Source organism: Lagopus leucura, unplaced genomic scaffold (assembly GCF_019238085.1).
Source record: "Lagopus leucura isolate 7727_CA_CO unplaced genomic scaffold, USGS_WTPT01 Super-Scaffold_73, whole genome shotgun sequence".
In the NCBI taxonomy this organism is placed as follows: domain Eukaryota; kingdom Metazoa; phylum Chordata; class Aves; order Galliformes; family Phasianidae; genus Lagopus; species Lagopus leucura.
In genome coordinates, this window is record NW_024962252.1 from 170,627 (window position 1) to 192,998 (window position 22,372).

At 42.4% G+C, this 22,372-nt stretch overlaps 1 protein-coding gene across 8 annotated transcripts in view; it reads left to right on the plus strand.

The window, feature by feature from the left end:
* ITSN2 (intersectin 2) overlaps positions 1-22,372 on the plus strand; it is an 86,804-nt gene that overhangs the window by 14,397 nt on the left and 50,035 nt on the right. For 5 of the 8 annotated variants that reach the window (XR_006181876.1, XM_042888947.1, XM_042888871.1 and 2 more), the window contains exons 2-14: positions 4,130-4,220; positions 9,467-9,559; positions 11,084-11,147; positions 12,158-12,321; positions 13,646-13,843; positions 14,721-14,817; positions 15,530-15,672; positions 16,619-16,682; positions 18,297-18,434; positions 18,574-18,659; positions 19,629-19,891; positions 20,619-20,768; positions 21,012-21,152. Coding sequence is in view for 7 of the 8 variants with exons in the window: in XM_042888947.1 (XP_042744881.1) it covers positions 4,187-4,220; positions 9,467-9,559; positions 11,084-11,147; positions 12,158-12,321; positions 13,646-13,843; positions 14,721-14,817; positions 15,530-15,672; positions 16,619-16,682; positions 18,297-18,434; positions 18,574-18,659; positions 19,629-19,891; positions 20,619-20,768; positions 21,012-21,152 (1,635 nt within the window). In the remaining variant the exon portion in view is untranslated. The remainder of the gene's footprint in view (positions 1-4,129; positions 4,221-9,466; positions 9,560-11,083; positions 11,148-12,157; positions 12,322-13,645; positions 13,844-14,720; positions 14,818-15,529; positions 15,673-16,618; positions 16,683-18,296; positions 18,435-18,573; positions 18,660-19,628; positions 19,892-20,618; positions 20,769-21,011; positions 21,153-22,372) is intronic. The other 3 variants (XM_042888877.1, XM_042888883.1, XM_042888892.1) reach the window with 1 other exon arrangement.

Here is a 22,372-nt window from a genome sequence, read left to right on the forward strand (position 1 = left end):
CGTTTATTATTTATGGAAACATCGTTAATACAAAGCACGTGTATGCTGGTTCAATTTTCTGATGACACAAGGAGTCATTTTCCAGGGAGGATTCATCAGGAAGCACTGCATCACTGGTTCAGTTCCGTCGCGTTTCCGTTGTGCTTCCTCAGGTGGCTTTGTAGTCATGCTGCTGTAGGCTGGAAGAATTTCTGCTGTGTGCTGGGAGCCCAGGGTTTGGCTGTGACTAAGGGGGAAGACAACCGGATGTCTTAAATAATCATGTAGTAATTATGTAATTGGAGGGAAAGGAAATGCATCGTAGAACATGGTGGTGAAGTAAGTGATACTGTGTGCTGTTGCATAATGCAGTGCCACATGGCTGCCCAGGGAGGTGGGATCACTGTCCCTAGAGGTGTTCTGGAACTGTGCACTGTGGGCATAGTGGGGTGGATTGGGGTTGGACTTGGTGACCTTAGTGGCAGCACAAAGTTCAGTAGAGATCACAGAATGGCTGGGTTGGAAGGGACCTCAAGGATCATGAAGCTCCAACCCCCTGTGAATTGGCTGTTAGTGTGTTGGGATGGAAATCGGAATGGTTCTGGGATGTTCTGGTCCCTGTGGTCAGGGAGGAATCTGAGTGCCATAAGGCAGAGCTTGGTTTTGGGGAAGGAGTTCTGTGTGAGACCTCCTCAGAGCAGCTGCAGTCCGGACATGATGACCTTGGAAGTGCCTTGCAGTCCTAAACCAATCTTCACCATTAGTTGGTAACTTGGCAAATGTCATCCACTGAGTTACTTTAAGCTGCCTTGTCTTGATAAGGTTTTACTTTTAGGACTGTGTTAGGTTTTGTAAGGTAAGACTGTGCTGAGTGGGGGACCAAGGGATTCATCTTCTGTAATACGTCTATAATTTCGGCTGCTTTAATCATTTTGGATGCCAGTCAGATTTCCTCATGGTTCTGTTGTACCTCAGAGCGTATACTTAAAAAGACAAAACAGAAAATGTAAGGAGATCAACCAATACTTCCCCAGAATGAAGCCAGAGCCTGAAGGCTTCACTGCAGGGACTCAAACATCAATCTACCACATGGCAGAGCTTCACAGGGCTTTGACTATTGAGAATTTCTCTCATCTTGTTAGGAAGATGAGCTCCAAGATTTTGGGAGTTGCCCTTCTAGTCTGATAAACTGCTTCATATGGTTGGTGTAACTTAGGGTTGTTTGTCACCATGTGAAATACTGCCTTTTGAACATCAGCTAAATCCTGTGCCTTCTCGTGGTCATTATGGCCTACACATGTTGAACAGGCCAAAGATAAAATTAATTGGTATTGGCAGAATGAGTTCAGGTTTAGCCCCCTAATCATCATAGCAAGAATAAACCATTTTTAGATGTTGTCTGTGGTCTGTCGAATGCGTTTATACAATGCTGCAGTGTTACTTTAATTAGAGATGCTTTAGGTTGGGGCTTTTCAGTATCCCGGATCAGTTGTTGAGACATCTGCTGTTTTTCTTACAGTTGAACAACAGCCTTCAATCATAACTGAGATGGCTGGAAGGAGTGAAAGGCTGGAAAACTTAAAAAAAAAAACAAAACCCCACAAAATGTTTGTGGGACTGAGTTTCTTACCAGTACACAATGAAATGATTGAGCTGACAGTTGGCAGAAAATGTGCTTGTTTTTTTTTTTTTCTTTTTTCTTTTCCTTATTGGTGGGGACTCATTGTCTCAAAACACCTGGGAACCAAAGCTCCCAGTGCTTGGAACCAAACTTGTGGACTTTTGGCTCCAGAAGTGTCCGAGTTTGTTAATATCTGAAAGTCAAGAGAGTGTGATGCTCAAGGAAAGACTCAAGCTATCATACTCATTTGGAGTGATTATATTGACTAGGACCTTCCAGCTTGGCATGATGGATACAATAAATGTGTATAGAGTGATGAGTGACCTTAGGAAGGTGGCAGCTAAGTGGTAGTTGATCTCTCATAATAGAAGAATTAACCAGTATCAAATGAAAATACCAAGGCAGCTATCAATCAGAGCACTCAGCACAGTGTCAGTAAGCTCTGAAAGCTGTGGATTGCCAAAAGGTGACATGGTTGATTAGATATAGATGCATTTTCATCTCATTAATGTGATACAGGTCTGGGTCACGGGCTGCACTGAGGGCTGAGGAAACACAGTGAGGAAATGCCACCACAGGCTCACTCCATGCTTTCCTTCCATGCCAGGTGTTGGGCTTGGGAGCTGGCTGCTCAGCGAGGTGAACAGTTGGTCTGAGCTGGCAGGCGTTACCATGGCTTGTTTCTTAAAATATCTCCTGATTTGTTTTATTCCACAGATAGCTCAGGAAGCTCCTCTTCATTCTCCCTTCTGTCTCACTCTTCCTGTCTGTTTTTTAATTTTTATTTGGTGGTGGTTCTCTTTTCCTCTTAGTCCCGGACTTCCTCTTCAAGTCTGAGAAACTGGAAATACGAAGATAACTACAGAAGTTGCTGTAGAGGATATAATATTATTTGAACAAAATTCTGCTCTGATTTTATGTCACCTTCTGTTGTTGTAAGAGGATCCTTTCCTTTCCTCAACCTAATTTCAAGGTTCATTTTGGATCCTCTTCCTTGTTTTCTGCCAGCACCGCTCCCAGCACTCAAATGTTTGTTAGCAGCTGCAGATGAAAACTGACCTGAATCTTGTTCATTTTGCTGCATTCCATAAAGATCTGCTAGGCAGTGATTAAACAAATTGTCCTTTTGTAACTTTTCAATTAATTAGTAGGGTTTTTCTGAATGCTGGTGGGCAGCAGCATAAGAAGAATCCACTTTGAGTAATGAAAGGCTTTAATCTGAGCACCGGCAGGTTTTCTTCCTGAACAGTGCTGATTAAAAGCTTTTACTTTCCTTATTAAACACTTTGATTCTATACAGGTTGACGGCAGTTCACCCAGAAGAGCTGCTGGCTTGCTCTAAACTGAAGAATAAAGCATATCTTCCAGCTTCTGTGTCATGTTGTGCCAAGGAAAGCTGCAGAGGCTGCCAGCTGCCATTACGCTTACGCCAGCAACAAACGGAGGCAACCTTTGCCTCCCAGGGTATGGGAGAATGTGGCAGAGGACCTTCCATTTCATGTTGTGATCACATTCCATCTCATGCCTTCTACTGAGTTTCTGTAGTTGTGGCTTTATGACTGTCCCTTTTCTAAGGTCCATCAGGAAATATTCATATTGTACAAATCCATGTCAACGGAGAGAAAAATGAGATTACTCTACGTGCACCTGTCAGTAACTCAGGGATTGCAGATGATTTCAAGAGCACTGGTTTTCCAGTTAGGCAAAAAGTACTTCATATTTATTGTTGCTATTGAACTGAGGTCTGGGGAATGCTATTCAAGAACTCTTGTTTCATTAAAACTTCATAGAATACCGTTGAATGAGTTGACACAAATGCTAGAACCAACTATCACAAAAGGCAGCACACCTGGGTGCACTGAAGAGTACAGTCATGTTTATACTCATGTTCTTGCACTAGTGGAGCTTGGATAGATCTCTAAAATGATCTTCATTTACACATTTTGAAAAGGAAATTGATGCACTTTGCTCTGTCTGTGTTTTTTCTTTTAAAACGTTTTCCTGGCTGTGTTGCATCGTGTTTCAGTGGAGTTTGGCAATAATTGAATTAAAAAGGAGCTTCTAAAAATGGATAGCCATAATAATAAATGATACTGTGATTGTGTAAGTATAGTCATATCCCATTGTTACAACCTGATAGTTTAAGTGCTTTGGAATCATCAAGTTGCACTGTGAAATTCAGCTAACAAGTGGATCATCACTGTAAGCATCAACTGTAGGCTGCCCAGAGGGGTTGTGGATGCCCCATCCTTGGAGGTGTCCAAGATCCAAGTTGGATGGGGCCCTGGGCAGCCTGCTCTGGTATTGGATGTGGAGGTTGGTGGCCCTGCATGTGGCAGAGGGGCTTCGTGGTCCTTGAGGTCCCTTCCAACCCAGCCATTCTGTGATGCTATGACTGTGCTATGATGTATCTCACACTAGAGGAGACAGTGTGTCTTCAGGTTGTTGTAGGGATTATACTCATTCTGTGTCTTTCTAATTGAGATCACAGCATGGCAAAGAAGTTCTTACGTTCATTCTTTATGATAGGTTCTGTACACTGAAGTGGGGCTTCAGTCACGATGATCACGTCAGTGAAAATAGGGCATGGTATGGAATGCTGTTCCTGTTTACAGGGCACGTGAGTAAACAGCCCCAGTATTTAATTTTAATGAACTACTGAAGCTGAGGCTTCCTAATGCACCACAATATGTAGAAATCCTGTACAAAACAGGGGGGAGTATGAATTAAACCCCACAGTGCAACATCTGCTGCTTCTTTCTTCACGTTTCTGTGAGTGTGCCCTTGAGTTAAGCAGGTGTTTCTTGGCCAGATGAGTTACCAGCTTTGCTGTGTGGAACAATTATTTTTGGGCAGCACATCAGAGACTTTTAAAAATCTTACAAAAAAAACCCAAAAAAACAAAAAAACAAACTCAAAACTTTAGTGAAAATGTGAAATGGAAGGGGAAACCCAGCAGCTTTTTCCTACTGTTGAATGGGCTTCAGCTACAGGTGTTTCCTTTGTAACAGTGTCTGTGTTAAAGAAACTGCTCAAGTTGTCCTTAAGCACAGACGTGCACTTTTCCTTTCCTCTGGCAGTTGCTGCAGTGTTGCCTCGTACTGCCAGAGCCTCTGTGATGCTTTTTGGGTGGGACAAGAAGCAGTGGGATCAATGTGTGTGTTGGGAAGGCAGGTTGAGCGTGGGCCGTGCTGTGGTCTGAGGGAGCTAGGAGCCAAAGATGAGCAGGTAGTGTTTGGGGTGGGCAGAAAATCTACAAAAATAAAGAAAAGTCAACGAAAAATAGGAGAAACAAGTACTAAAAATATTAGAAATGCTGATGGGGAATGTGGGAATTCATAATAATGGTGAAGTGTTGTGTGTTTGAGACTCTTAGTGTGCAAACCAACACCAAAGAAAAATGAAAAGTGTGATTCCACGCTTCATTTGCCTCAGTTGGGGTCGTTCAGTTTGATCTGTTGTGAATATGTCTGTGCTGCACTTGATTCCAGTGTCCCCCTGTTTGTGTCTGTAGGTAGGGTTGTCCCAGCACGTCGCACACCAAGCAGTTCTCTTGAGTCCACTTGATGGGAGGCAGCAACGAATGCTCTGGATGGTTGAACTGTGGAAAGTCCCTGGTTATGAAGCTGCAGGGAAGCTGCTGTGTGAAGTTTCCCCCTTTTTAAACATGGGGATAAATATTTATTTAGGCTCATTATGAAATTTACTGCTAGTTTTTTTTTGGATGGTTAAAAAGGTGGTGTATAATCACTCGTCCTCGTGACTTACATGTGCAGGGAGTGCTCTTTCAATTTAGTTTTATTATCTCGGTGGGGTTAATTAACTTTGTAGCTCGTAGGAGCATAGTTTTTCTTAGAGTACCAAACAAGCAGCACCAACCAGTCAGAAACACACATTCCCTGTAGAATGTAGTAATGCCTTGCAGTGTTCTGCAAGTGAAGAGGTTGTCTGTTTTGCTAATAACACCAGTGTGCACGGCTGCATTTGTAATACTAACCAGCGGCAGAAGTTTCACAGCAGCGTTTTGAAGGCTGTTTATTGCTCTTCTAGAACTTCACTTTCTTTCCTCCCCTCTTTTACGTTTGCAGCTCGCCCTTTGAAGGAAAGAAGTGTTTGTTTCTGTTTCGTGTTGGCAGCCCATCAAAGCGAGTCCTTTAGAGATGCCATTAGGGCTCTGCATCGGGCTGATAACCTTTGGAAGAAAACAGGCTGTCCCTAACAAGGTCTGTGATCCTGTCGTAAACAGACCCTAAAGTTCTCTTAGGAAGATGTCTTTTGTTTAGGATGAGCTTAAAGGAACAGAAAAAGTTGCTTAATCCCCAGCATAGTTGCTTGCTTCCAAACCAGGCTCATCACTGCTTCACCAAGGGATGTGTGTGTGCCTCTTCCCCACAGCTGTGACGGAAAGGCATCCCCACCAAGTCTGACCAGAGGAGCTAGATGCCTGCAGGTTGATTTGTTTTTGTGAGTCATGTATGATGTGCCACGATTAAGAACTGGGGCAGTGAGAAATGAAGAATGATGAAGGCTCTGGGCAAGCTTGGTTGTTCCCTTTGGCTAGATCTGGCTTACCAGCAGCACGTTTCTCAGCCCAGAGACTGAGAGGTTTGGGCAAAGGACTTTTGAGGGAATCTAGAGATATTTAATTGATATGTCTTGGTGGCACATTTCTCTTTTTTTTCCTGCAGGAGTGGTCTCCCTGTTGTTGCACACATCAGTGTGCCTGCCATGCTAATGATTTAGTGGAGTTGCATGCTCCTTGTTCATTTATCTGTCTCTGTCGAACATCAGAAGACGTTCAGTGGGCCAGCAAACTCGACAGTTTGTGTATCAGGCAGTGCTGACAGGTCAGATTTAGCTTATGATTGCTTTGGGAGATGACCTCAGGTGTCACTGAGGGTCGTGTCGGGTTTTGATAGTGATTTTGCAGGGGGGCTGAGTTTCAAACCAGTTTCATCATCTATGGTAAGTCTTTATTGTGATGGTCTCCTTTGTACCATAAGTAAATGCAGTAATTACTTTGAAGAACGGTTTCACGAGGCACTTTGTGGACTTGCCAAGGCCTTGTGTTCAACCCTGTTGTTCAAAGGGTTGATTTCAGATAGACTGATGTGGTATTTTTTGCTTGGAGGGATCTTATTTTTAATGACACTTTCAGTATAAGTGTTTTTTGTTCTTATTATTCTTATCTCCAAATTGTAACATCAAAAGAGTCCCAGACACCTGGTTAAGCTGAAAATGAAGCCTCACAACATTTTCACCTTCCCTATCATGCTGTGCTCTTCATTTTATTTCTTAGCTTGTGAAGAATCACAGCCCCAGGAGTACTTTGGGTATTCCTTGCTCCACCCTGCTTATCTCAGTGATGTTTGGAATTTACAGCATGTTTTCCTGCAACTTTTTAAATTACAAGGTGCTCTGTTATTTCCTCTTAAACATCTGTAATGTTGGCAGGTCTTGAGAGATACTGCTAGAATTATTGAAAATGAGTGTTTTCTTTGAATAATAATGTATATTTTTATATGTTTCCTTGTAAGTAGAATATTCAGGTTACCTGGGCTTTGGGTTTTAAGATCTGTTGCATTATTTTCTTCCATGTCTACAAAAGCCCTTGGTAGATGAGGGCGTATCTTTATGGAATAAGTTATGAAGGATTTATGGTTTCTCTGGCACAGGGAGAATCTGAAATTCATTTACCTTGGAAAATGAATTATTGGCAGATGGGTCTTTTCAGGATTTATATTCTCTCCATCTCACAGAATCACAGAATGGCCAGGGTTGGAAGGGACCTCAAGGATCATGAAGCTCCAACCCCCTGCCACACGCAGGGCCACCAACCTCCACATTTCATAGCAGCCCAGGCTGCCCAGGGCCCCATCCAACCTGGCCTTGAACACCTCCAGGGATGGACGGGGCATCCACAGCCCCTCTGGGCAGCTGTTCCAGCACCTCACCACTCCCTCAACTTCAAACCATTTCCCCTTGTCCAGCTGTTTTCCACCCCTTGCAAAGAGTTGGAAGGGTTCCTTCTTCTGCTGACACATGACTTTGTGGCTCACACTTGGACAGGACATTAGCTTCAGTTGCTTTTGGAGTGTCACTCGGGCTCTGAATTTGTTGCTATAACAACATTGTTTGCAGTCACGGCTTTTCTTGAATGAAATTTATGCTTGGCCATGGTGATGACTGCTGTAGAAGTGCTTCTGCATGTTTTGTTAGGGAACTCGGGGGGAAAAAAGAAAGAAAACTCACCACATGTTATGCAAATGTCCATTTTGCTGGAATTGAAAGAGTAATCACCATCTTCTTGTATACTTGATGATATGTTTATCTGATGCTGGGGACTTTAGTGCATACATAAACAGAGATCTGCAATGTAATACAAATTGTGTTCCTTCGACAAGTTACAGTGGTGTGAGTGGTGTAATCTTTTTGTGTAGCACTGGAGAGTGTTGTGGCTGCCTGCATTGTTGAGTTCAGCAGTGAGACCATGGACAGGTGGGCCAGCATGGCAGCATGGAGAGCCAGAGGGAGGACTGTGAGCTGGCAGTGCGGGGTGCCTTGTCCCGTCTTCATTCTCCTTCCTCCAAATGAGGTCTCCATGAGGTCTCCTCTGAACAAAACAGCTGTTTCAGCGTAGACCTTTGCTAACTGCTGCTGGAAGGGGAGGTGGAACTCCAAACTCAGGTGCTTCAAGGTTATATCCAAAGGTCCTCCCACCATTTTGTCATTCGTATGGCCGTTGAGTTCCTCTTATTTGTTTGCTTTCTAACTATTTGTCTTTCCATATGAAACAGCAGTGTAAAGAATTCAGCATGTAAACATGGGAGGAGAATGATAGCCCTCAGAGAACCTTGTAAATATCATATTGAAAGAATTATTTGTTTCCTTGGCTGCTTTTTGGCGAGTGGTACCATTCCTTGGAGGATGGTGTAACAGTCCTTTGGAAGTGGTAATGCTGGGTAGAATTTGTTGGAGATGTTTTCAGTAAGTTTTTAACGTTGCTACTGGGGATTCTGTTGAAAATTTTGGCTCATTCTTACATTCACTGATTGAAAGATAAGATTTTGTCAAAAGCTTCCCAATTAAAACTTCTTTTGCATAAATCCCAAACCAGCTGTTACTGGGAAACTACTTGTCCTGCTCAGACACGCAGCCAGACCTTTATAAAGCAGATGTGAGTGATTCTGAAGTCACTCTTGGTTCCATGTAGTATACCAGAACGTCTCTGTACACATGATAATTCCTTGCAGTTTCTCCTTATTACTTTGGAGCTATAATATTGTTAAACATTTTCCTTGTAAGTAGTAAAAAAAGCTCAATTGAAATCACATGCTATCTTAAGAAATAAATCCATAACCTTACTCCTTTACCATACAAAACCAGACTGTTTTTATTAACAGTCCCAACGTTGATTTTAGAGCATCAGCAAGACGAAGCACGAGTCTTTGGGGCAGCTGTAGGATGTGAGCCTCCTCTGCGAGACCCTTTAGTTGACACTGAATCCTGTTTGTTTGCTGGTGGAGCAGGGGAGCTTTGGTTCACACAGAGTGCTGTGGTTGGCATGCTTCCTGCCCGAGCTGCAAGCTGACAGCAGCCACAGGCAACTACTTTGCACCGGCTTGGAAAGCCAAAACAGCTTGTTTGAAAGCAGAGCAAAAAGCAGCAGGGCTGAGGAGTTACAGCTGCCACTTCCACATCTGGGGAGCGGGTTTGGGTTTCATAATGCCCTTGCCAAACTGGTAGGAGCTGGGCGTGCCTAAATCTGGCTTTGTCCTTCAAGAAGCCAAGCTTTGCTTTTACGAGTGACGTGTTTGATTTGTCAGAATCTTCAATCTCTCAGTTTTTGTTGTGTTGTTGTTTTAGGAGGGCCAAACATATGGGCCATCACCGCAGAAGAGCGGGCCAAGCACGACAAGCAGTTTGATAGCCTTAAGCCCACGGGAGGCTACATTACAGGTTAGTCTGGGATTCTGCATTACACATTAACTTCTTGGGTACACATAAGTAATGTTGTGAAACAGTTTGAAAACTACATCCTATTTCAGGCCTTTGTGGTGCGACTAATAAGCATAGTTTGGGCAAACAGCCACAGGTTATTACTAAACTTGTACGAGCTTTGGACCGAAGTCTGTCACAGAAGCACACAGTTGTTAACCCCATCATTTCTGCAGCCAGCAGTCAAGTGCTGTCACTCTGCCTGCTTTCAAAAAACAGAGTTAGAGGCTGAATCTGCACTGAGATGGGAAGCTGCCAACAAAACACTTCTCCTAGCTATTGTGGCAAGCGATGCCAGGGGCACAAGAAGTGCTCTCTTCTGTCTGAAAAGAGCTGGAGAACACTGTGATGTGAGATATCTTTGTTCTGGAGTAGGAGGCAGGGAGAGAGATGCTGACAACTCATCCTTGTTAATGACTGCTTATAGTTTATTAACCCTCACTCCTGCTTGCCTAACTATCTGCTGAGTCTGTACCCTATCTGCTAACTGTGGTGCCCCTATTTTTCCTCTTTTTGGTCTGAAAGGGACAGAGAAAAGAGTAGGAAGTTGTCTGTGGGGAGTATGCACTTCTGTTAGCTAAGAGATAACTATCTCCTGCACTGACCAAACAAATACTGGTGTCTCAATGCTGTTTTAGCACCAGCTGGAAAGTGTGCCTTCCCAGGAACTACCTTGAGGCCATGTCGTGGCCACCACATGCATGTCTGCAGGCTGCATTATTTATTTGTAAAGTGCTTGAAATTAAAGACTGTGAATAAAAGGGGAAGAAGGTGCTGAAAAAATAACCTGAAGCCTTAGATTTAAGCTTTTATAATTTGCTCCTAGATAAACATGCAAACCACTGCCTGTGCTTTATTATATCTTTGTTTAGCAGCACAGTCAGTGTCAGTTGATGTGCAATTTGGTATGAATGTGCTCAGTGGTTCCTGTTCCCTTCCTGAGATATTGAATTATTGGATGCTTCTGTGATGGAACAGAATATTGCTTAGAACATGAGATTTTGCTTCTTTTTATTTTTTTTTTTCTGTTTTCCTTTTCCTAGAGAGACAGTAGTGGCTCAGGTTAGGTTGGATGAAGGAGAAGGAAAGAAACGGAGTGCTCATCCTTTCCTCTAAAAGTAATTAGGTCAGGATGAAATTTTTGCTCATTTGTCATACTTCATACATATGACATCTCTTGACATGGTGCAGTTGTTAAACTGTTGGCAGTTGTTTGGTTCTTTTTTCCTCCCACATCTTAAAGCTTCTTACTGCTATTTGAAGCTGTGCTTTTGAGAGCGGATTCAAGATTACAGGAAGACATCTGATAACAGCTGTCACGAAGGAAGGAGCTAAGTGACACACAACCAAAGAGATTAGAAAGTGTGGTGATTCCTTTTGAGGATCTGCTCCCACGAGAGAGTGCTGAGGTTGTCTGAGGTTTCTGATGCCTGTCAATATCCATGTCCATAGAGTCAAAGCCTCTTTCTTTCGTGTTTCTCATAGGTGATCAAGCACGTACCTTTTTCTTGCAATCAGGTCTACCATCTTCAGTCCTCGCTGACATATGGTAAGGTGTTCTTGCTTTAATTTTATATTTCTGTTTTTTAAAATGGGAAGTGCGTGGCATCCAACTGCTGTAACAGACAACAATCTGAAGCTCCATCGTAGGTCAGTTATAATAGACTGTAAGGAACCAACCCAGAGCTGTAACATAGGAACAGGACAAAGTTCTGTTCTTCGCAACACGCATGTGGTGGTTGCAACACTTAAAAGATAATTTATCTTCTTTGAAACCCTTCAGTCTTCACCCACGGTGCTGCAGTGGGTGTTGTTATCAGGATGGACACATGCTGAAAGTCAGAGCGGACCGTAATCATGAAGAGGGACTCACTGGTGGACAGTGTGAAAGAAAGCATTTTGATATTATGCTAAGTTAGTTCCTTCTTCAGACACTCCACAGCACAGGGCAGCACTGATTTGTTCTGAGTAGTAAGAGAGCACAGCTGGAAATGAGAACGTGTAGCTCGTTATTAACCTTGCCATTTTTTATCCACGCTCCTGTGCCTGTTCATGGACATCTAATTTATTAATGAGATTTCAGAATGTGTGAAGTAATACAGTTTTTGAAGTGGCTTCTAATGCCTGTAGCAGGTTTCTGTATTGTAATGGCTTTTTTGCAGTAATTCCCTGTGCTGCAACATGCTCATTTAAAATAATTGCTCTTGCTCTCAGCATAGAAAAAACATTGCTGTAGCAACAAGCAAGTAGGAGATGACTGTTTTCCCAAATATCTTCCTACTCTAAGTATTTAATACATAGTAACTTGAAAATTGAAGTAAGTAGAAGTCTACCAAGTGAATTAAATTGGATATAGTTAGATGTTATACTTTGAAATGATGCAAACTTAGAAGAATTTAGATGTTGTCATAAGGAGAAGGTATATAGATGGTTGCAGTGTGGTGTTTTCTCGTATGAAAACAGAGGTAAAATTGATAATAAAGCTTCTCATTTGGTGAAAAGCTTTGTTACATTTCTGCTGTGTGGACTCTTTCTTTCTTTTCTTGTTTTTCCTTTAAGGGCACTGTCAGACTTGAACAAAGATGGAAAAATGGATCAACAGGAGTTCTCTATAGCCATGAAACTCATCAAGCTGAAATTACAAGGACAGCACTTGCCTATGGTTCTCCCTCCTGTCATGAAACAAACTCCAGTACTTTCACCTCTAATGTCAGCTCGCTTTGGTACTTATTAATATACAGTTAATTGGTGTTCAGAGAGAAAACACACAGTTGATCTGCATTCAAACACAAGTATCATTAATCTGACCACAGCACTGAGGGGATCAGTTAAAAACAAGAAACCACCGTGGCTGTGCTGATGCAAGAAATCCACAAAGCCTCTTACTTGAGGCAGAGCAAATGGCCTTTTTGATGACTTCATTCTCTGACGACATTTAATAATAAAGAAGCAGCATCTATTGAATTTTGAGGTTCAGGAGGGCCCTTCACATCTGCCCTTTGGCTTGCAGGCTGTCATACCAAAGGCCTTTTTCTGTCTCCCTCTATTCACTCATGAGATTACCCTCCTAACTTTCTTTTTCTTCTTTTAAGTTAAACTTAGCAAGGGTCAAAGTTTTGACATCAGTTACTTAAAATACTTTTTTAGAATTAATCAGATTGTTCACTTGATCATCGATGGAATGTAATTATTTTTAACCTTTCTGCCATGTTTTGGAATTGAGTTTGTGTCAGTGCATGGCTGATTGTAATTTTGTAGCAGAAAATATATACCTGGTTTCAGCTAGGCTACAAAATTCTGCATGTACTTCTTTCAGTGTTTATACAGTGGAGTTCAATGTGTGTGTGCAATAATTGCACATGTGATTTTTAAATGTCTGCCCCACTCTGAATCTTGTGTTTGCATACCAGTGCATGCATTTATATATAGCTGTGGTTGGCAAATGAATACTTGCTATTAACCTTTCATCACCTCATCTGCATCCTGTTTTCCTCCACAAGATTTAGTCAGTAATTCAAGTGTCTTAATCAGAAAACTGCCTTAAAGCAGTCCTGTGTTGGGCATGTGCCCCTAAATATGGACATTGCACCTTTGTACATTTTTTTGGGACCAAGATTAGGAAGAGGCTTAGTTCAGAAATGTCATCAGCTGCTCTTTGTAGAGAATTGTCACCAGTTTCCTGTTCTGTTAGAATTCTGTCTCAGGGGGCAGACACAGAAAGGCTTCTTGAAAAATGAGTTATGTAGATAATTATAGAAAATTACATCTTAATCCTTTTGTGAAATATTTGCCAGGTCAGCCTGGAGAATGAATTCCTTGTAAGGAGTGGGGTTGGGTTTTTATTTTGTAAATTCATCTTCAGTGTATTTCCTTCTGTTAGCTGTGCTGTGTGAATGTTGGGGGAAGAGCAAATATTCTACACAAGCATCTATTTAATTGCATCTCTGGATGCAGGCTGCTTTGTGTGCTTTTACTTAGCATGGTGGATTCCATTTCTTGCTGGAGTGTGTGCCATACAAGATCATGAATTGTTTGTTTTTGCTCTAGGAATGGGTAGTATGCCAAATTTGTCCATGCCAACATCCATGTCTACGATCACACCGTTAGCTCCAATGTCTCTGACCTCAATGACATCCGTTCCTCCTTTGGTTATTTCTGCTCCCCTGGTGCCTTCTGTCAGTACCTCATCACTGCCAAACGGAACATCCAGCCTTCTGCAGCCTTTGGCCATACCTTTCTCTTCAAGTAAGTAGAGTGCAGTCCACTGCTTGGTTTGATGGGTGAATCTCATTTTTTCCCTGGCTAATTTCAGAGAGAAACGCACTAATATGCAAGTTAATAAATAAATTAATAAACCTATATAGAATCATAATCATAGAATCACAGAATGGCCTGAGTTGCAAAGGCCCACAATGCTCATCCAGTTCCACCCCCTGCTGTGTGCAGGTCACCAACCAGCAGCCCAGGCTGCCCAGAGCCACATCCAGCCTGGCCTTGAATGCCTGCAGGGATGGGGCATCCACAGCCTCCTTGGGCAACCTGTTCCAGTGCCTCACCACCCTCTGGGGGAAAAACTTCCTCCTGATATCCAACCTAAACCTCCCCTGTCTCAGTTTAAAACCATTCCCCCTTGTCCTATCACCATCCACCCTCACAAACAGCCGTTCCCCCTCCTGTTTCTGTGCTCCCTTCAAGTACAGGAAGGCCTCAGTGAGGTCTCCCTGGATCCTTCTCTCCTCCAAGCTAAACAAGCCCAGTTCCCTCACCCTTTCCTCACAGGAGAGGTGCTCCAGCCCCCTGATCATCTCAGTGCCCTCCTCTGGACCTGCTCCGAGAGCTCCATGTCCTTCATGTCCTGGGGCCCCAGGCCTGGTTGTAGTACTGCAGATGGGGCCTCACAAGGGCTGAGCAGGGGGGGACGATCACCTCCCTTTCCTTGCTGGCCACCCAGTATGCACACATTCTTTCCAAATGTTGCATTCATCACATCTTTCATAACTAAATAACCTTTAAAACAAGGCACTGATGAGCTTTTCTTACTTCTCTCAAACACTTGGGTGTTTCTTACAAATCATTACTGTATACCAGTTTTCTTTACAGCTTTTGGTTTTGTCTGTTTCAGTGCAGCCTCATACCGGTTCCTTAGGTCCCATGGCAGGAGGGTTTGGTGGATCTAACATGCAGAAGGCACAGTCACTAATCGATTTAGGATCTAGCAGGTATGAAGGTTTAGTTTACAATGGCTGTATCTTATACTTGAATAGTACGCCTCCTAAAAAGCACAAAGCACTTATGTTTTTAAGGTATTATTCACTGATAATGGCCTGCCAAATCTGAAAGTAGATTGTTTTGATCTAGGCAAATTAGTATTTTCAATAACTCTATCCAAACTTTCTGAAGTAGAAGAGAAAGTTCAAACAAGTAAAAGCAGTGCCGAAAGGAAGGTAATGCACAGCATTAGCAAATAAAAGTAAGACAAGTGGTTGTAAAAGCAGTGCTTATGGATTGATGTGGTCATTCATTATAGATAGCACCAACAGGCACATAAGAACAGTGTTATAAATATTTATCTGTGAATTTGTGTCGTGAATAATAGATGATCATCAATCTTTGTCATCACTGCTCTGTTTGCTGATTTTAGAGCTTTGTCACAGGCAGAAGAAAGGGTTTGGCTTTATCTGTACAGTTGGGCTTCGAAGGGGCAACTCACAAAAGAGTGCAGGGGGTTCTCAGTTCCAGAAGGTGGTTCAGAAATGCTTGTAGTTTTTTGCTGCTGGCACAAGATGTAGGATGAATGCATGTCCAACTTCGGGCTTCTCATCTGGGCAACAAATGATGCTGTGTATCTTCTGTACCAATGCCTGTTTGTTAAGCTGAGTAACTAACTTAGAGACCTTCTTTCTTTTTTTCTTATTTGAAACTGTGTTGCAGTTCAAATTCTTCCTCTAGCGCTTCGCTAGCTGGGAATTCACCAAAGATTGCACCTTCAGACTGGGCAGTTCCTCAGGCTTCCAGATTAAAATACAGACAGAAATTTAACAGTCTTGATAAAAGTATGAGTGGATATTTATCAGGTGAGTATGGCACTTAGTACACATGGGGAAAAAGCAATGGAGCAGTGCTTTCTGTGAAAATGAGACACATCTACACAATTGCTTTTGTACCACGTCTCCATTTCTGCGTGTATCCATCAGTAACTGCTTAGATATTTGGGCTTTGTCTTCTTTTCAAAGAACGCAGCTGAGGAAAGATGTGGCAGTCGTGCAGGCGTGGATTGTAACTTCAGGAATGAAATTTAAGGGTGTAATTCCTCGTTGACTTCCAGTGACGTCTGTGTTGTGCCACAGCATTGTGGTGACTTGGAAAGGCTTTGCACAAAGTTAGCACAAGAGCAGAATTTGAAATGAATGAAAGTGCTTGTAAAACTGGATTATTAATAGTGATCTGGTGAGTGGAGATAGATTTGGAGTCAGAACGTATGCCTGTAGCTGAGCAGATTTCTCATTTTGACTGACTGCTTGCCAACCCTCTGCCTCAGTTTTTTAGTACACAAAAAAGGACAATTGTCTCTTCCCTGAAAGGGACTCTATGCATTTTTATCTTGTTTGGTTGATTTTGGGGCTGAAGGTTTCGTTGACTTGCCTGAGAAAGGCGTATGGTTCTCTGCTGACCAAGGAAGACTGGCAGTTTTCCAGCTTACCAGCTCAAACTTCCAGCAGGCAGTCAGCTGTGCTCTTGTAACAGCTGTGGGGATTACCATAAATACCCCTTTTTTTATGTCAGTTTTTCAGTTTTGACCTTTGAATGAAAAGAGAGTTACACCAGAATACTTACATCTTCATTGTGTTCAGATTGTAATGCCTTTTGTTAAGCCTGGAAGTAATGCCAACTGTCAGCGATTAATGAAAATGGATTAGATTAACATTAAAAATAAACATGCCCCAGTTCATGACCCATTTTTGCTACATGTGAATCTTTGTTCCAAGTATTTATTATTCTCTTTTGTGTTTTTGCATGAAGGATTTCAAGCAAGGAATGCCCTTCTGCAATCAAACCTCTCACAGACTCAGCTGGCTACTATTTGGTAAGTTGAGTTGCTGAATGTGCATTCAATACATTTATAAAAGAGAGGAAGTTTTTATTTAATAAGAAATGATGAAAGGACACCGTAGATCTGACGCTGTAAGCAGAAACAAAGCTGCTTCTTAAACTCATTTGGTGATTGATTTTTCAAGACACTTCAACTTTAATGTATTAAACTTTTCACTTTTTGGACTAGATGGCCCACAGGGCTCTCTTCCAACTCTAAGGATTTTATGATTCTATTCTATTCACACTTTGTTTTTTGAATTCCATAGAGTAGCACAGATGTTCATTTCAACTTCCATCTCAGTGGTGGGATACTTAAGGTGAGGTGAGGATTTGTTTGTTTGAAAAGCAGAATTGTAAAGCAAATGATCAACCCCTACAGTTCTGTGATCTCATCTTGGAACAGGCTGCCCAGAAAGGTTGTGGATCCCTGGAGGTGTTCAAGGCCAGGTTGGATGGGGCCCTGGGCAGCCTGGGCTGGTATTAAAGGTGGAGGTTGGTGGCCCTGCATGTGGCAGTGGGTTGGAGCTTCATGATCCTTGAGGTCCCTTCCAACCCTGGCCATTCTGTGATTCTGAGATGATTCTATGATCTTGTTAGTTTTAAAATATGGAGGGCTTAAAGAAGGAGTTGCCCATCAAAGTACTTGCATATCAAACAGCTTTTAAGGTTTGTCTTTGCTGTGCTGGTGGAAATTGTTACAGTTGTCTGAAGGCTTGAATAATTTGCCTTTAACCTGCTAGATAAGATAGTTTGGATTTTGCTTTCAGTTATAACTTGGATTTCACGTGTGAACTTCACTGTTCCAGAGGAACACTGAGGTTCCATTGTTGTCTTTATCTTGGGGGCAGTCATTTGTTTGTATCAACAGCGACCTGTTATTACATTATTCCTATTTGATCACACACTGTTAGGGTAAAAAATGGAGTTTGTGGTTGTTGTTCATCCACGTAGGAGTGTGGGGAAATAAAGCAGGTACACAGCTACTGCTTTCCTCCTGGGTGCCTGGTCTGGATGCATCAGTAGCCAGTGCAGGGATGTCTCTGTGCACGTGTAGATTACCAGACCAACTTACAGTTTTGCCCAAAGTAAGGGATTACTGATACTTCTACTGGCATTGTGGTCTTAATTACTGTAATATAGCACTAACAATGTAATAATAAATAACAGTACTGTGTGAATAGTGTTGGTCTGTCAGCACAATAAAAAACTCATTTCATCATCTCCTCCTTTTGTTTTTTCCCTGTGGCGTGTGAGTGGGTGGTGGATTTTTTGTTTGCTTCCTTCTTGATTCTTTTTTCAATGGCTCATTTTTGTGTGTCCAACCCTGAGCACAAAATACAGCACAGACATGTATTGAGCATCTCACATAAGTCCAGTCTGAGTCTAAGGACACAGTTCATATCTGAATTGATGGTTCTTTTTGAATAATGTCTCCTTCCAGCCACTCCTTCCATCCACAGTTCTTATTACTAATTTTAATTTTGCCACATGTCAGAGGAGTTTTCTGTTTGTTATTTCACAGTTCCAGGTGTGAAAATCTTCGGCTGTCACTTGTGAGTGGTGGTGATGTTTAGTTCTAATTATTATTGCTATTAAAACTGTGCAGGTCATTGGCTGATATTGATGGAGACGGACAGCTGAAAGCAGATGAGTTTGTGTTAGCCATGCACCTAACTGATATGGCCAAAGCTGGGCAACCTCTGCCACTAACTCTGCCTCTGGAGCTGGTACCACCTTCCTTCAGGTAAATTGCTGAAGGCAGTGAAACATACTATGCCTTCAACAGAAGCTTTTTGTGCAAACAAGGTAACTGTGTTATTTGTCTGATGGGGTTTTGTGTTTGTTGTTGTTGTTTTTTGGGGTTTTTTTTTTGCCATCTCCAGGAGTGGAAAATACTCCGAAAATATCAATGGAACTCTGCCATCTTACCAGCCTGTGCAAGAGGAGGAGCCACAGAAAAAACAGCCAGGTAAAACAAAGTTCATGGTCTCACTGTTGATAAATAAGGCTGTCTTTGAAGGACACTGGAACACTTAGAAAGTGGAAGACGTAACCAAATCCCTGGGGGGTTTCATTTCAGGAGCTAGATCCCTTTTAACTTGGACGGTAGGAGGGTTGTTAAGTGGCTGTAGTCAGCCTATGACATCTAATAAAAAGGAGAAGGCAGAGATGGGTGCTATTATTAGCTGTAGGAATGGAAAAGTGTGCTGATTAATAATGTATTTTGGAAAATAAATCTTTCATTTTCAACTACTGCAGTGCTACTGCAAAATTTTTTTGCTGCTGAGTGTTACTGGCAGTACTTTGTTCTGGACATTCTGAAAACAAGAGATCCCAATGTTGTTTAATTATCTAAAGACAAGATGTGAGTTGCACACAAAAGTCAATTCTGCTGTTGGCTGCCTGATGGCAACGGTCTGTTGTGTGTGCAGTGTGGGACTCAACGTGCCTCCCTTTTTAAAGAGTGGCTGCTGGGAGCCTCAGTCACTCCTTTCAGTCTCCTTTTATCCTGCTGTAGTTCAGCTTAATCCTGTTTTGTTTTCTGCTGTTTTTAACTCCAGGAGATCTTACAGGGAACGCCCTTTAAGGCTCACTCTGTGTGTTAACATTTCTTGCTCAGTGGAAAACCTCTGTAACAAAATATTGACTTCTCTCAGCTTGTAAAAGCTGCTCCTTTGTGTTTCCTTTAAAATTAAAACCATTTTCTTGGTCAGTTTTAAATGCAATGTTTTTGCAATTGGAATAGACTTAGGAAAGTTTGAAGGTATTTTTGAGAAGAAAAATAATGCTAGAAAGAATTCCAAGTGCTTCCATCGTCGTGACCTGACTACCTGAACTTGCCAAAAAGAGAATACCTATCTTTAGTGGCATAACTGAGGCACTTGTTGGAGAGCAGTGTTTTGCACAGGACAGAAGTAACTCCTTTTCCTTGTTTTAGTGACGTTTGAGGACAAAAGAAAAGCAAACTATGAGAGAGGAAACGTGGAGCTGGAAAAACGCCGTCAGGTCCTGTTGGAACAGCAGCAGAGAGAGGCAGAACGTAAGGCTCAGAAAGAAAGAGAAGAACAAGAACGAAGAGAGAGGGAACGTCAGGAGCAGGAACGGAAAAAACAGCTTGAATTGGAAAGGCAGCTGGAGAGACAACGAGAGCTGGAAAGACAAAGGGAAGAAGAAAGGAGGAAAGAAATAGAAAGGCGGGAGGTTGTTTTCTTGACATTGTTTTTGTAATGCTTTAAGGAATGTGTGTGTGCACGTGGTGTTCACTTGGTGGAGCACTCAGGATTTGGGCACTGACCTCGACTCATTCTCGCTGAGTGGCCAATGGCAGGCTCTCCTGGAGAGAGAGAATGGCATTTCTGTCTGAAAATAGTGTGTGTTACAAATGAACAAAGTGGTGTTTGAATCCAAGACTTTTGGATTCTTCGAAGGACAGATGAGGCTTGTTGGATAGATTTCTTAGTTTTAATTAAAAATATATCTGTATTCCAAACAAGACTCTACTGAATTGACAGCTGATAATATTTTGCTGTTTGAACTTCAGGCAGATTTGCTTCTGTCTGGTATCTCAGTGTGTGCATAAGGCTTTCATGTTTTAGGTAGATCTGTGAAATACTCGAAAGAGGCTAGGAATAATACCTCAGCGTGCTCATTTGTGGTCAGTTTTCTAAGCTAAGTAGATTTTTTTCCTCTCTGAATTATGCATCTTTCATCAAATTGCTTTCCTTTACCAGGGATAGGAGCGTGGCATGAAGAATCCTGGCGGATCACTTCCGCCGTTCTTTGACGCTGATGTTTATAAAGACATTTTGAGAAAAACAATACATTGTGTTACTGTTACACTGCCTACAAGTTGAGCACATTGTATTAAAGCATGATCTCAGGGTTCTGTACCTGCGTGGTGATTTAAAGCAGTGTAACTTCTCTATAGGCAGCAAAGCAAGAACTGGAGCGCCAGCGGCGTTTGGAATGGGAGAGAATTCGTCGCCAAGAACTTCTTAATCAGCGTAACAGAGAACAAGAAGAAATTATCAAGTTGACCTCTAAGAAGAAGAGCCTTAATCTTGAATTAGAAGCTCTGGTAAGGCATACGTTTCACTGCCCAACTTGAAATGAAATGCAATATTTTGAAATGTGCAAATCTTAGAACATAGACTTAATGGTTTGCTGGGAGTTTTACTCTGCTTTGGATGAGCAATCTAAACCAAGTATTTTTGAGTTCTGTTAGGGAATTGACTGTGTTGTAATCAAACACTTTCTCCACGGATGTATGGAGAAAGGTTTTGTTGCTGCATGTAGTGTCATTACTCTGATTTCTTTCTAGACGGACAAACATCAGCAAATCTCCGGCAGATTGCAGGATATTCGAAGCAAGAAGCAGATTCGGAGGACTGAGCTGGAGGCTTTAGATAGAAAATGTGACCAAGGAATTATGGAAGTCAAGCAACTACAACAGCAACTTCAGGTACATCGCTTTCTGTTAAGCTTTTAATTCTCCTTTATTTCCTGTTTTGTGTTTGGGTAATTTTGTGTGCTCCAGCAAGGAGGAACAGTGTATCAGTTTGAATCTGCGAGGCCATCCACGTTGCAGAGGCTTTTAGGTTCATCTGTGGTGCTAAAGAATTGATTGCATGCTACAACAAGCTGATAGTTGAATGGAGACAGTAGTCAAAACTTTTTTGAACTGATAATAGTGACTTCTTTTTGTTACTTTCATGGTTCCAGCCTCAGTTTTTGGTGAGGATTTCTGTGTTAGGCTTGAGGCAGTCAATAGAACAGCTTAGGTTGGAAGGGACCTTAAAGCCCATCAACTTTCACCCCTCTGCTGTAGGCAGGGTTGCCACCCATCAGCTCGGGCTGCTCAGTGCACCATCCAGCCTGGCCTTGAACGTCTCCAGGGATGGAACAACCACAGATTCTCTGGGCAGCCTGTGCCAATGCCTCACCACTCTTTGACCAAATAGTTTCTTTTTAACATTTAACCTAAATCTCACCTTTTTTAGTGTAAAGCCATTTCCCTTCGACCTACTACTATCAAACTCTGTAAAAAGTTGGTCTCTGTACTCATATCCAGGATTGCCCCAGCTAAAGTTCAACACCTTCCACTTGGCCTTGTTGAACGTCATTAGGTTCTTGTGGCCATCTTTTTGAGGCTGTTCAGGTCTCTCTGGATGCCATCCCTTCCTTCTGTTGTGTCAGCTGCTCCACTCAGCTTGGTGTCATCTGCACATTTGCTGAGGCTGCACTCTATCTCCCTGTCTTTGTTGTTGACAAAGATGTTGAAGAGCACTGGTCCCATGATGGACCCCTGGGGTCACCACTTGTCACTGGCCTCCACCTGGACGTACAACCATTGACAGCAACTCTCTGGCTGCAACCTTCCATTCTTTATCCACTAATAATCCATCCAGCTCTCAAATCCATATTTCTCCAATTAGAGATAAGGATGTGGTGCAGGACCATGTCACAGGCCTTGCATACGTCAGCTGTTGCCCTTCCTTTGTCTACCAGTGCCATCACTCCATAACAGAAGGCCACCAGGTGGGTCAGGGACGATGTGACCTTGGTGAAGCCCTGCTGGCTGTTTCAGATCACCTCCTCATCTCACGTGTGCCTTAACATGCCTTGCAGGAGAATCTGCTCCAAGATCTTCCCATGCACAGAAGGGAGGCTCACCAACATGTA